Raw genomic sequence first — 14,359 nt, forward strand, 5'->3', positions numbered from 1 at the left:
AATAATAGCAAAATCACTAACCATACATACGAGTATACAATTCGACAATCACATATCCATCTTACATTACTTCATACATTTAGAGGGTAACATTGAGATACAATTCAAAAAGTTGTAGAGATGACTTTTTTATTAACTTTGTTATAATTGTAGATTTAAATTACGAATAAAATGAGTAGTTATTGTAATATTTCACGAGTCAGATTCATGAGTATCATATTCATCGCTGGTGAAGCGAGGGTGTGTGGGTCGCGGTATCCGAGCTAGTTTGGGGCGGTTCTTGTATGGGGCATTCAGAGTAGGTGTACGAATATAGGCGCTGAAGTCCACTACCGCTAGCCTTGGTGTCCGCACAGCTGTTCCTAAAGGCGAAAGAAATGGCTATATTTAAAATATCTGTAGAGCTTATATTTATGCAGTATATAGACCGTACATAATTTAATATTCTTTGCCGCGAAACGCAACTACATAATATAGTAAGTGCCTCATTACATTTAGATCACTCAAATAAAAAAAAATCTTAATAATGATTAAATAGCAGCAAAAACAAATTAAATACGGATTTATTAATTTCTCGGTACGATTCTGTAAAATGGTATAACTTGAAAATGGCTTTAGCTATTACTATTATCTAAATTTCCAGGTATGGTTCCCTAAAATGTGTAATTTGAAAAAAAAAATACCTTTAATAATAGGTAAAGCATCATTCTCAACGGGCACAGTCTTTGGTCTTGTACGTAGAGCAGCGTAACGGGCAGTTCTCGGTGGCAAAGCGCGTAACAGGGGAGGTGATGCGACCGGCAGTGAAGGTGATAGCACCCGCGCAGCAAGTACCCTTCGCTCTGGGGATGAACTGGGAGACCTGTATAACAATTTTAGTAAACTAATTAGTCGTTTATTAATGTATACATATTAAATATTTGTCTCAATTTTAGTATCGCAAATCGAAAAGTTTTCTTTAGTCAATATTCATATTAGGTACATAAAATTTCCTTTATTAGTTTTGTAGATGGTTTTAAAACAATAGCAATAGTAAATTTATCACATCAAGCTGCGGCCGCAAAAATACCTTTGTCGATCATATACTGGTCGCCTCCGCCTGCGCCTGCCACGAACCTCCTTCTTTTTGGAAGGGGCGCCAACACGCGGTGGAATTACTCCTATGTGACGATAATAGTCACAGAGGGCTTTCGCTAATGATCTGCCTATTTTTGCATCTATTGCAAATATTTGATAAGGATTTTTATGCATATATTTGATAAGGATTTTTACATGTTTATAAGAAATATATCAATGCACGCATGCCAATTATTGTCATAGGCTTCGTTTGTATAGCAAAATTATATTACTTATAGCATAGCTCTGGAATCAATATGTATGCAATGGCAAAAATACTGTACACCACGGAGTAGTGCTTTATTTTTGAAATCGGTCCAGTAATTTGGTTAGCTCGTTCGAAAACTATTTAACTTTCTAACGTTTAGCTTTATATTATAAGTATAGATACCAAGTGCCCATAAAAGCAGTTTTGACAAAAAACAAATTGTATGCTCATGTAAAAGGATACAAGCATCTTCCGTGTAGTGTATGTAAGGTCCTCTAGAGTTAAGTCTTCTGCCGCCCAAGGAGGCTAGTACCGAGTACGCGTCGACCGCACCCACGGGCAGCGCGCGACGGGCACTGCCCGCTAGCAACGCGTCCGCGTTGTAAATACATGAGCCCGTCTGCCACGCTTCTACCCGCATAGCTAGGAATTTTGGCAGTACTGCGTGACGCTCAAATCTGAATAAAAATGTTTTTTTTAATAGGTATTGTAACTTGTTTTGTTTATTTTTTTAATTTCTGGAGTATATCGTATGCTTAGTTTTTGTGTAACGACAACAGAATAATCATACCTGTATACATCGTCATACGAATTCCCTCGTACAAAAACTCCCTCATGAATGATGTCAGAATGTAGATCTATGATGAAATCTAATTGTAGAGTCTAGAAAAATAATGATTCAATTAAATATTGCCTTAAAGTATTCAATGTTTATGTCTTTAGCAGTAATTGCTCATACTTTGTCTGCAGTGATTTTCTTGACGAGCTCGTTAATGGCTATTAATGCGGGATGGGCAAAGCTTGTAGCTCTGTTCCAGCAACGGTTGAGGTCTGATCCCAATAGATCAGATCGATGGTTCCCAAGGAATACACCGTCTGGATTTACCATTGGAACAACCTGGAAGTGGAAGATTATTAGAATATATTTCATTGGAATTATATATTTGTATGCACAAACCCACAATTATCTTTCTATACCTGAATGACGATATTATTTCGTAAAGCTTGAGCCTTTTCCGACGAACTTACAAGGAAATCCAGGAAACCTGCAACGTAAACATAATATCAAATTGAAAATGAATAAAAAAAAAAAAAAAATTTTAGAATGGTTAAAAACAAACCTTGACATATGTAAGAAGCCGGAGAATCTCCACCATGTGTTCGGGCCAATATGAGCACAACACGTTTCTTTGAGTCGACTTTACCTTTTATGAAATCTTTATGCTCTTGATCTAAAGATTCTTTGGGACAAAAGTCACCTATAGTTATAAGGTCGATACGCCGTTTTTGCTACAAGAAATTTAAAATTATGGAGGATTATTTATGTGCTTACAAAAAAGTAATAAAACTTGAAATTTATTCATGCAGTAAATGTTAAAGTATTTAATGCATTATTCTACCGTAGTTTGTGCAATTGATTCTCTTTTTGCATTTCCTTCCGCTTTCTTTTCCCAGATACTCAAATGTTTTTGTAACTTTGAATAAGAATAAGGGTAACCAGCTGAAAATTGATACACATCTTCCTCTCGGTCAAATCCGAACGCTAACGTCAATATTTTTCGACCTCGATGAACAATTGAACGATGGTAGAAAATTAAACGTCTCGGAATACGCTGCCTAAAAAACGATAAAATCAACATAATAAGTAATAACACCTAACTAATACAATATTGAAATATGCCTTTTGTTAGGAATGAATATTAAAATTATGTTTTACCATTTTGACCGTGATGTAGATCGCACTAACGGAGTCATATCGCCATTAAATAGTGTAAACTCTTGGCCCAAATTTACCAAGTTAAAAATGACTCGCTGTAATTTAATAAATTCAAAACATTTATTACAATGAATAAAAAATATTTATTAATGACCAAATATGCATTTAATTGCTACCTGATCCTGCTTAACATTTTCCACTGTAAAGTTGAACCAAAATCGCGATCGCGGCCGACATGTATCTGGTCGTATGAATAAGTCGTACTCCAGCTCCGTGATGTGATCAGCTCTGCCTAAGTTGCCGCACTCAAACGCCGCGTCGAAGCACAAATGCCCACGTTTTGCCTTACCACTATGTCCAGGTGGACGGACAATCAATCTATTGAGATTACCGAGCCCTCCTTCTCCATCACTTTCTTCGCTGTCTGTAATAGTTGGAATAATTTCGATTTTTTATGACCGTTTTACATGATCTGACTAAAATTGGAACCTGTTGTTTTTGCTACTTGCTTTCTGTTAGGCTTGCTTACTTTTGGAAGGACCATAAGAAAAGACATACCGTCCGGACCTTTTCGATAAATAGTCGCGTGTTCCAGATCATCAACTAACGCATGCATATTAAATGTATCAAACTAGTGTAATCGAACACGACTTAAATAAAGTTGCGCGCAACACTCAGGATACGAGTAAAGTGGATAGTGCGAAGCTTTGATGGTTTCACGATAAATGCACTATATTTATATATAGTTCCATACAAGCTTACCCACACACTTATATAGGAAAATCGTTTACCTAACACGCTAGTGCAATCGTTTTATTTGATCGTCAATTGAAACTTTACACGAAACCAAGTAGTAGGTATCCGTTTAGAAAGTAAATTGACCCATAAATGGATTTCTGAAATAAGCTCTAAAGTCTTTCAAATTGTCGAAAATATAATTTAAATTGGACCAAACGGAGGCGGGAGGTTCCAAATAAAAAAAATGTTAATTAATTGGTCCACTCAGTCGAAAGTTCCGGGGCATAAACCCAAAAAAAAAAGACGGGTTGCACTCCGGGAGTGCCGGCAGAAGTGAAAACTTGATTATTAACGTTGAGCATGTTTGATATTTTGGAATGGTATCCGTCTTACGCTTTTTCGATCAGGTCACGTGTCCTGACGCGAGTTTAAGATTTTATACCCATTACAGAAAAAGTGCTCAACGCCGCTAATGAAGTTTTCACTTCAAAAAACCTCCTTTATTTTGAGTTACGATTTAACTTGTATCAATTCCAATACATCTCAACATGATCTCAACCCATTTTTTAAAAGTCTAACGTGTAGGGTAGGTATCTATTGACATGTCGATTGTTGATATTCATTGAAAAGATTATATGGACAGATAGTAAATATACAATACAATCCAAAGAATTTGAAGTAAACAAAAATAGTAGACATTGATGATGGATTGCTGATTATTGTAAGCAGATTATTTAACTACGTGTGTTGATACGTTATAATCTTAGTTACGATAAAGATTATCTGATTTAATTATTTATCAGTGATTCATTCGTTTGTCAATGGAATATGAATATCTGTTGAAAATCTATGTTTACCTATAAATTATAATACATAACAAATTGCAAATAGAGAATTGCTTCTGCAATTTTATAGGTAGTCTTGGAGTCACAAAAGAACCGACAAGCTCAACGTATTAGCAAGTTGAAGTCGCAGTGGGCTGATCACATAACCGATGGAACCCAAATGGGAAACCGTTGGGGCAGAAAATGGATGGAGACTACGTACAGGATTCTGCAGCGTAGAGCGACACAGATTCAAGGTGGCAGAAAAGAAAATCTACGACCGTAGAGATCTTGCGGATGCGGATCAGACACAGGGATCAGACGATCCGACATTTTGGGGACAAGAGACGTTCGACATAGATGTTCTATTATTTTTTATATTTTGAATATTTAATCATTATTCAGGTAGTTAAATTATAAGCAATATTACCTATACTATTTAATTCATATATTCATTTTAATTTACTATGGATAAGACGAGGCCGGGTTTTCTAGTTAATAATTTATTTTGTAATTAAATTAAAATATGTAAGGTCACAATTTGTGCTAGATATTTAATAATGCGCATGAAAGGTACATGAAAACATCTGCAACTGTTGCCTACGTTTTGTAATAACCAAGTAATAAGTAATAACTATGATAACACGCGGTTGTTTTTTTACTTTAAATTTCGCGATTGAAAAATGTCATTGTATAATAAAAATAAAATCAAGCCATGATAGTTGGTCTCTCCGTTTATCGACCATATTTTTTAAAACACATGCATAAAATGTTCTGTAATACCATGTAATACTTACCAGACATTTTACATCAATTCCATCATCGATACATTATTCTTTATTATCACATGCTTTCCACGATCTTACTCCCTTACTCCTACCTACGTATCTTCTACGTATTATAATAATTTTACATTGTCAAGATGAACTATGAGTTATATTTTTCTTAAGGGTGCACTCACACACATCAGTCACCGTCACGGCACGTCACCGGACAGGATTAAAAAAAAATATGTATCAATAGTTCTAGTATGACTCTGTTCCCACACGACAGTCGCCGGCACGAAATCTATCAGTGACGTCACCGGTCAGGCACGTCAAATAATCTTTCCATACATGTATCATACTTTTATCCCCACTCACCCGGTGCCGTCACGTCTCAGTTCAGTCAGCGTCGTGCTACCGTCAATTGCTACATGTTCTCTAGCTTGACACACGTCTAATCACTGACTAACCTGATGTATGTGTTCAATGATTCAGTCAAACCGGCGACGTGACTGACGGACAACATGACGGTGACTGGTGTTTGTGGATACGTACACGAACCGTCACCGATCAGTCATCGGTGACTTGACGGTGACTGATGTGTGTGAGTGCACCCTTAATGTCCAGTTTGTCTCCGTTGCCATGATACGCGACACTGCGACATTTCTTTCATAATAAAAACAAAATCTAACTTATTTAATAAATGCAAGAAAACGTTGCTAAGTAACTTCCGGTAGCGTTAGTAAAATTATTAATTTCCAAGCTGATGTTACAGAGTTTGTTTAATCAATATGACGCAGCCTAGTTACTGAAATTAATAGATAACAATTATTATTTATCGAATTCAGTAGGTACTAGAATTAATAAACAACACAACATAATTTAAATAGATTAATAGGTATCTACTACCTATAACCTACGGCTATATCATTCATAAGTAGGTGTATTAATTATTTTAACTAACTGATAGGAACAATTTGTTTGATTGTTCATTTGCCTGAGCTAATATGTACCTAATTCAAATTGAAAAAAAAATTGTTGGCAATTAAGTCCACATACCAAGTGGGGCATCTGACATTATATGCTACGCACACAAAAATACTATAGAAAAGAAATTAATCGAAGTGTGGATACTGAATACTAATTTTTAAGATAATTTTTTGGCATGAAGGCTAGACAGATCATTAGTAAAACTGTTATCTAATTAAATTAGTTCAAATTAAACAGTATTATTATATTTTAAGAAAGTCGATTAATATTTAGGCGAGTCGATTAAACGAAGGCCAAACAATTATTTTATCCACGTCTATCGACCTCATAAGACGTATATTATACCATAAATATTATTTCAGGTCCATTTTTTTACTCCTGTGCTCAATCCCTTCCTTATCCCTTAGCCTACCTATTGAAAGCGGGCACCGGGCAACGCCTTTGTATAGGCCCTATCTCTGCAAATGTTAATGGGCTGTGGTGGTCATTTACCATGGTTAACCACCAGATCGGATACTCGCTCTGACGATGGAATTTGGAATTGGAATAAAATCGATGCTGTTTTTCTGTTTTTCGATTGGTCAAAAACGATGAAGAAATGGATCAAACAGGAAACAGTCAAAATAATGATAATTCAATGCTTGGATATATGTAAAGCGTGGTTATATATAGCTTATAAGTAAATGCCCAACAGACTGCAGATTCATAAAATATACCTAGTTCTAAAATATCTAAAAGTATATAAAAATAATATGTTATAGAAAAGTAAGGCAAATTGCACATGTATACCATACCATGCCATAAGTTTAAAATGATAAGTTACTTACTCCATAGTCCATATCGCGTGAGATTAAACAAGTCGTGCACATGTAACAATGAGAAGGTATTATTATAAAGCATAAAATCACATTACGAAAATAACAAAACAAATATTTACATAGAAACAAATGATTCAACGTCACTGTTGTAAGAGTGTGTACTCAATGTCCTATAAAAAACAGATAATGATATTATTTAACAATTATTATGGTTACGAATGTGGTTACGAATTACAGTTGTAACTTTTTACAAATTAAGAATGTCGGTTACGGGTTATTTTTATAAAAAAAATATTGTGTATCTCTAGATAGACAATAACAAAATAAAGCCGAAAATGGGCCATCAGGGGAAATAATTCGTGTACCTAGTTTGGAAATATCACTACAGTTTTTCTATGGTTATTCCTTGACACGTTCAGATCTTGACCAGATGATCATACTGAAAGTTCTCAAGGGAGGGTGAGCTACGTAAGTGTATAGGGGGAAAAATTATTATTTATTTATTTATTTATATACAACCATTCCTACCATTACAGTTACCCAATGCGATAGGGAGGTCAAATTTACAATACAATTTATTCATTAATACAAAAAAAAAAAACATTAATTAAGATTATAATATACTTACAACCGCTACAATTATGTTTGATACTCTAGTGACTAGTCAAATATTATAATGATTAATACATATAAAGCTGAATAATACATATTTTTAACAATGTCAAATTTAAAACATTTTCAATTAAAAGTTAAAAACTAAATTTAATACAAAAACGCAATATTAGTATATTAATATAACAGTATCACTACATTGATTTAAATACACTTTATATACCTAGGTACAGTTTTAGCATTAATATTTTTTAGCATTAATAGCATTAATATTTTTTCCGAAAATACATGTAACATAAGTTCAGGAACCATCAACCATCAACCCATTTTTGAACTTGATTACCTACTATCAAGCTAATTTTCCGTGAGTAGCTTTATTTTGATGAAACGCCCAATAATTTCCTGTACGAAACTCTTGATTGTGAAGGATCCTACCCCCCTAGACATGTGGCTTTCTATTAGCGTAAAGTTTAATAGAATCTCATACATTCATAATCTATTCTATTAAACTTTACGCTAATAGAAAGCCACTTGTCTAGGGGCTCTGGACTACATGTAAATGGAGATTTAAAATTTGTACATTAACTTACGCATGTGGCATGACATTTGAATAGATAAGGAAATTTACAATTTAATTTTATATTATAAGATTTGATACACCATCATAGCAAATAGCAATGCGTATACATTATACCCGATTCGGTTTAAAAATATATTATATTATATTTTACGTTTAAAAAAGGACTTAAGTAACTACTTAAATTAAACTTATTAATTGTCAGACAAAGAGATGACACCAAAGTAACAAAGACTATCAAAATGTGTGTTTTTTTATTGTTAGTTTACAAAGAAATCTATAGATTTTATAGAATTGAGAATGAAGATTTGATAGACGATTACCTAATTATCTTCTATATTCATTTAACTGAATTCAAATAGTTTCATTGGATGCGGTAAAAACTCAAAACATTTCAGGTGTTGATTATGCAATTTGGTGTTCCTTTTTTGGCACTTATGGAATTTTTTTCAAAAAACCCAGTATTTTTATCCTTTATTAGCAATTGATTAATTATCGTCGAATATAATTATTATTATCTGCGTCAGTTAAAATGTTAGCAATAAAACGAGTTTCTTATGAATTAAAACTAAATAAAAACATTTGTAGGTATCTTCTGTGTTAATCTTGATTGTCTAATTCTTGGGAATCACATCTCCAATCACACTCCTATTTATAAGGGTGAAGACTGAAATGTGTGAGAGGTGTGCCTTGTGGAGTATGGGGCAGATTCTATTTGTTCCAGGATAAGCGTCCTGGGTCCCAACCTTGACTTCTTTTTTGTTATTTTACACCAGGATCGAACCACGGACCCTTTTCTTCTACATTCAACGCTTATGTACCATGACTTGTCATCATCAATACCTGAATTTGAAAGCAGATGGAGATTTATGGACCAATATTAGAAGTTAGTCAAGGAATTCGGAACACGTGGTATTCAATAAAGCTATTGTACTTACATATGTTTTGACATTCACCAAAGGGAATCGTGCTGAATATCGGAGTGATAGTATGTTGCTTTATAGTAGACATAGTAGACAGTAGACAGGACAGTATATTTCATTTATTATCATCCAGTAGTTTCAGTATACATCATCAAGGTATAGACAGACAGACAACTTTATTTTAAATGCAGTGTTGAGTTCGTTTATAAATTATGAAATGGCCCTATTAAAAATCACTATATATATTTGTTTTTTCATCGCTAGTATGTATTTGTCCTAAATAATTATTGCCTTCATGAAATATGTATTTATTTCGACAAAGTCGATAACTGCCCGTATTATTTAAATTTACTAACATTCACATTTTAAGTTTTCATATTTAGGCCGACGAAAATTTAGATCTACATAGTTGTATGAAGATCTTAATTTTTGAAGTCCATAAAAGGCGTCGATATAAAATATCGGTTCCAGACATTAACATTTCAGTGAGTAGAGAACACGCACAATTATGGCCGTTTCGTCAATTTTTATTTTTTAGAGTAATATTGTTATGAAATGGGGCCTTAATACGGACGTGAAGTGAATAATTATTGAATAAATTCAATAGAATTATATCTTACTATACTCTCATACACACAATTAAAGATAAAGTGATTTCTATAAATACTGGTACATTTATTCGTAAAGAACAAGCAGAAACATGAACCTACGTTTAGGATTTCTGTAAGTGTTATTTGACTTTGAAAATAATTATTTGAATTTACAATGAACTGTTTTACATGAGTCCGTTTGGAATTTTCCAGAGTTGTGATTTTATTATGGCAATGTAGAGCAATTGCGTGTAATAGTAATAAAGTGCGGAACTTACCGGGAGGGTTAATCCTCGGCTCAGCAACATCATCATACCAAGTGGAAGGCGCATGGAATGCCGATGGTAAATCATATCATTAGATAAATTGTATTAAATTGACGTCTTTTACAAAAAATAAGCTAAAGTCTTGGCAATAAGAAAGATATTCATCATGCTTAGTAAGACTAAGACTATTACTATAAATGGTTTTTAAAATTGCAGGAAAATCAGTAAATATTTACGATCATATAACTCACACCAATTCATGTTATTCACAAGATTGTTCCAATGGAGATGTTGCATGCAACTCATACTACAAGTACAAACGAGATGTAGAAATGTTGCGAGAGCTTGGCTTTGAGTTTTATAGATTTTCACTTTCCTGGACAAGAATACTTCCAACAAGCTTTCCGGATAAAATTAATAAAGCAGGCGTTCAATATTACAATAATTTAATTGATGAATTGCTCAAACATGGTATCGAACCAGTGGTCACAATCTTTCATTGGGATTTACCGCAAAAACTGCAAGATATGGGAGGATGGACAAATCCTTACATTGTAGATTGGTTTGGAGATTACGCACGTGTTGTTTTCGATCTGTTTGGTGACAGAGTAAAATACTGGGTGACTATTAATGAGCCACATCAAATTTGTTATTGGGGATATGGAAATACTTTACTTGCGCCGGCCTTAAATATTAAAGGTGTTGCAGAATACTTGTGTAGCAAGAATTTACTTCTAGCTCATGCTAGAGCATATCATATTTATGACAAAGTCTACCGACGGCTCTACAATGGTTCCATTTTTATAACCATTAACGCTGAATGGTACGAACCAGTGAACAAACACAACAAACAATCAGCATATGATTCTAATCAGTTTGTGGTATGTATTTATTTTTATATCTTTCGTAAAAAATGGTTTTTTAATCGTAGAAATCAGTTTATTCTGTTTTTTACAGTGGGGACAATATGCACACCCTATATTTTCCGCCGTCGGTGACTACCCAGCGGTTATGAAAGAAAGAATAGCAAAAAAAAGTAGGGAACAAGGATTTTTCAGATCTAGATTGCCAAGTTTTACCCAAGAAGAAATTTTATATATCCGTGGCACCTCAGATATGTTTGGACTCAATCATTATTCATCTCACTACACTTACAGAAATGGTTCTGAAGTGAATTATTTCGAGAGCCCATCCTTTGACGACGATCTCGGTGTTAGAAGTTTTCAACCATCTGAATGGCAAATCGGGAAAGCAAACGTAACAATGGTAATGTTCAATACTTATAATATTTGGTATCATTTTTTATAATCTTAATAGATTCTACTTGTACAGTTATAATCTTTCGTCTAGTTAGAACTTAGAAGTTTAGTCAAAAAGACGTACCTAGATTGTTACTTCTTTTTGACTGTAATGGTCCTCATTTAATTTGTTTCAGTTCGCGCCGTGGGGTTTCTACAATCTTTTGACCGAAATCAGAAAGGCCTACAATAACATTCCTGTATTTATAACTGAGAATGGTATTGGTAATTATCGTGACATGAACGACGACGATCGTGTCACCTACTATCGTAACTATCTATATGCTGTGTTAGACGCTATCGAAGATGGATCAAAAATTGTAGGTTATACAGTTTGGAGTCTTATGGACAACTTCGAGTGGTTCAGAGGCTATACGTAAGTGCATTATTTAATTTTCATAGGAATATCTTTCCAATTCTAGTAAATTTGGACGTTGTCCTATAAGTTTATTTTCGCAACCAAAACAACAAAAAAATTCACTATGAAAGTTAAATTAAAAGTTAAATTACAAATCGTGCGGAATATACACGTACTTACAAAACCTCCTTTCTTATCAGGAATGCATGCATTAAAATAATTTAGGCCCAGCTTCGTATAATTTATTGCATGCCTCATCATTTATAAAATTATAATCTCTATTTTATAAATTTTATTTAGTTTTAGGCTTGATATTTGAATTTTTCTTCCCTTTTTACAGTACACGTTTCGGATTATACCAAGTGGATTTCAAAGATCCAGATCGCACGCGCACTCCACGTAAATCTGCATACGTCTTCAAGGAAATTATGCGCACACGCAGCATTAACATGAGCTATGAACCTGACGTATCTATACCTTTGACCATTGACGAAGGATACTACTAGTCATCATATAGAATAATCAAATAGAATTATAGCTGATAATGTTTCTTTGTTAATAGTTAAATATTGAAAATTGCAGGATTGTGTTTTATTTTATAGTCATACCTTCGGGCCACCAGGCCGCCCGTGTTGTCTAAAAGTTTACATATTATTATAGTATACTAGCGACCCGCCCCGGCTTCGCACGGGTGCAATGCTGATACTAGATACACTACAGAAAAACTGTGAACGTTGTATATAAAAACATGCCCGCTCCGGCTTCGGCACGGGTATAAAATATATAATAGCCGGGCGGCTGGCCGGTACCGCCGCAAACGCTACGTCCCGCAATTTTTAAATCTGTAATATCTTCGAAAATATTCACTTAAATCATACGGTGTAAAGGGCCATATAGATCTATATTAAATGAACAATGTATTCAAGGTATTTAAAAGTTTAAGGATTTATGCTGTATTGGTTAAAATCGCTTCGAAAATTAGCCATTATTTGTCGTGAACAGTAAATGACAAAAAAAAGTTATTGTGGGTTATCCATAAGAGATAGACATATACCATCGCGGACTTTTCTGTAGACCTTTTCAATGTGTATAATTATACTTATAGACCGGGAGATACTGACACAAAATTTCGAGTCATTTGTAACAAGGATGGCGGTTCTACAGGGGTCTTAGTACGCAATGACAAAAAGAAAAATGATGGTGTGAACGCTGGTACCGGTGGCTTAGTCGCGTGGGTGTTTGTCGAACTCGTCGGAAAAATAGCGAAAGTCAAACGATTTGTAACACAAAAATTTCAGAATTTACTGATAGCCCATAAAAAAGTAGTAGGCGGTAGTGTCATGCCATACTTTTCCGGTGTGACTTACAGCCCGCCATACCGATGCGAATGTGTTGATTTAAATAAAACAATCATTCAACCATTTGTACCAGGCTAACTTTTGCACAGGTAACTATCGTCGTGCAGCCATTTACGAAAATCGCCATGCCATACTTTTCGGACGATTCCAAATGGTCGCCATACCGCCGAAAATCTGCAAAAAATTTTTATTTCGCCAAACTTTTTGTACCAGTATTGCATTTGGATTTTTGGAGAGTATTTGATAAAATGTGACCATTATTATATTTGCCATACTTCTAGTAGGGGGAAAAAGTGCTGTCATACTTGAAAACTTAATTTATTATTAATTTATATAAGTGAAGATTTCCAACACATAGATCTTTGAAATTTTGTATTTATATTTGTTGATCCTCAAACTTACAGGAAAAATAAGTGCCATACTGTTACAAATCGTTTGACTTTCGCTATTTTCCGACGAGTTCGACTAACGCCCACGCGACTAAGCCGCCGGTACCAGCGTTCACGCCATCGTTTTTCTTTTTGTCATTGCGTACTAAGACCCCTGTAGAACCGCCATCCTGTTACAAATGACTCGAAATTTTGTGTCAGTATCTCCCGGTCTATTAGTACATTACTTTGATAAAACTCGTAGGGTTCAGCCTGCGTTTGCAATGTAAGCGGAAAAAATGTAATTTTTTACGACATCACATTAGAAACCTCAAAAATAACAGAACTTCACCACTATTTAATGGGTGTTATTATACATATAAACCTTCCTCTTGAATCACTCTATCTATTAAAAAAAACCGCATCAAAATCCGTTGCGTAGTTTCAAAGATTTAACTTTTAAGCGTACAAAGGGACATAGGGACAGAGAAAGCGACTTTGTATTATACTATCAACTATGTAGTGATGATGATGCTATTTACCTCGCTATCCGTTACTGAAAACAGAATAAACATCGATGCTGTATGTAGTTTTTAAGTTTATTGTGAATAGATAGACATAAACACAGTAAGACGTTCTATGCAAGATTTCTCCACTTAACAAAAATTAAAGAACCTTGTTTTATAAAATGTAGAGAGCTTTGTAAATGTTAACAATAGTGCAGTAAAGTTGAGTTGCATGACATATCAAAACTTGAGTAATAATTTTTATATGCCAAACAATAAAATGATTTAAATGAAAAAGTAATTAAAATTATCAGAATTAATTTATTGA

General features: G+C 34.2%; 2 protein-coding genes across 2 annotated transcripts; one reads left to right on the top strand and one right to left on the bottom strand.

Annotated features, from left to right (window-relative positions):
• Window positions 1-146: 146 nt before the first annotated feature.
• LOC149910187 (cytosolic carboxypeptidase 6-like) lies at window positions 147-3,657 on the bottom strand. Its single transcript, XM_090109146.1, has 12 exons — window positions 3,600-3,657; window positions 3,218-3,480; window positions 3,042-3,136; window positions 2,725-2,941; window positions 2,446-2,614; window positions 2,303-2,370; window positions 2,064-2,222; window positions 1,896-1,987; window positions 1,568-1,782; window positions 1,070-1,217; window positions 684-862; window positions 147-362 (listed from the first exon to the last, which is right to left on the bottom strand). Exons 1-12 carry the CDS (start codon window positions 3,655-3,657, stop codon window positions 193-195), a joined length of 1,833 nt encoding a protein of 610 aa, XP_089965272.1. The 3' UTR covers window positions 147-192.
• A 6,115-nt stretch (window positions 3,658-9,772) lies between these two features.
• LOC149910188 (myrosinase 1-like) lies at window positions 9,773-12,380 on the top strand. The gene is made up of 6 exons (XM_090107441.1): window positions 9,773-10,010; window positions 10,091-10,221; window positions 10,360-11,024; window positions 11,101-11,409; window positions 11,579-11,817; window positions 12,140-12,380. Exons 1-6 carry the CDS (start codon window positions 9,988-9,990, stop codon window positions 12,303-12,305), a joined length of 1,533 nt encoding a protein of 510 aa, XP_089963567.1. The 5' UTR covers window positions 9,773-9,987; the 3' UTR covers window positions 12,306-12,380.
• Window positions 12,381-14,359: the final 1,979 nt, after the last annotated feature.

The sequence above is a fragment of the Colias eurytheme genome, chromosome 2, assembly GCF_061535395.1.
Source record: "Colias eurytheme isolate Ceu_HAF_F1 chromosome 2, ilColEury1 Martin Lab GWU primary, whole genome shotgun sequence".
Taxonomy (NCBI): Eukaryota; Metazoa; Arthropoda; class Insecta; order Lepidoptera; family Pieridae; genus Colias; species Colias eurytheme.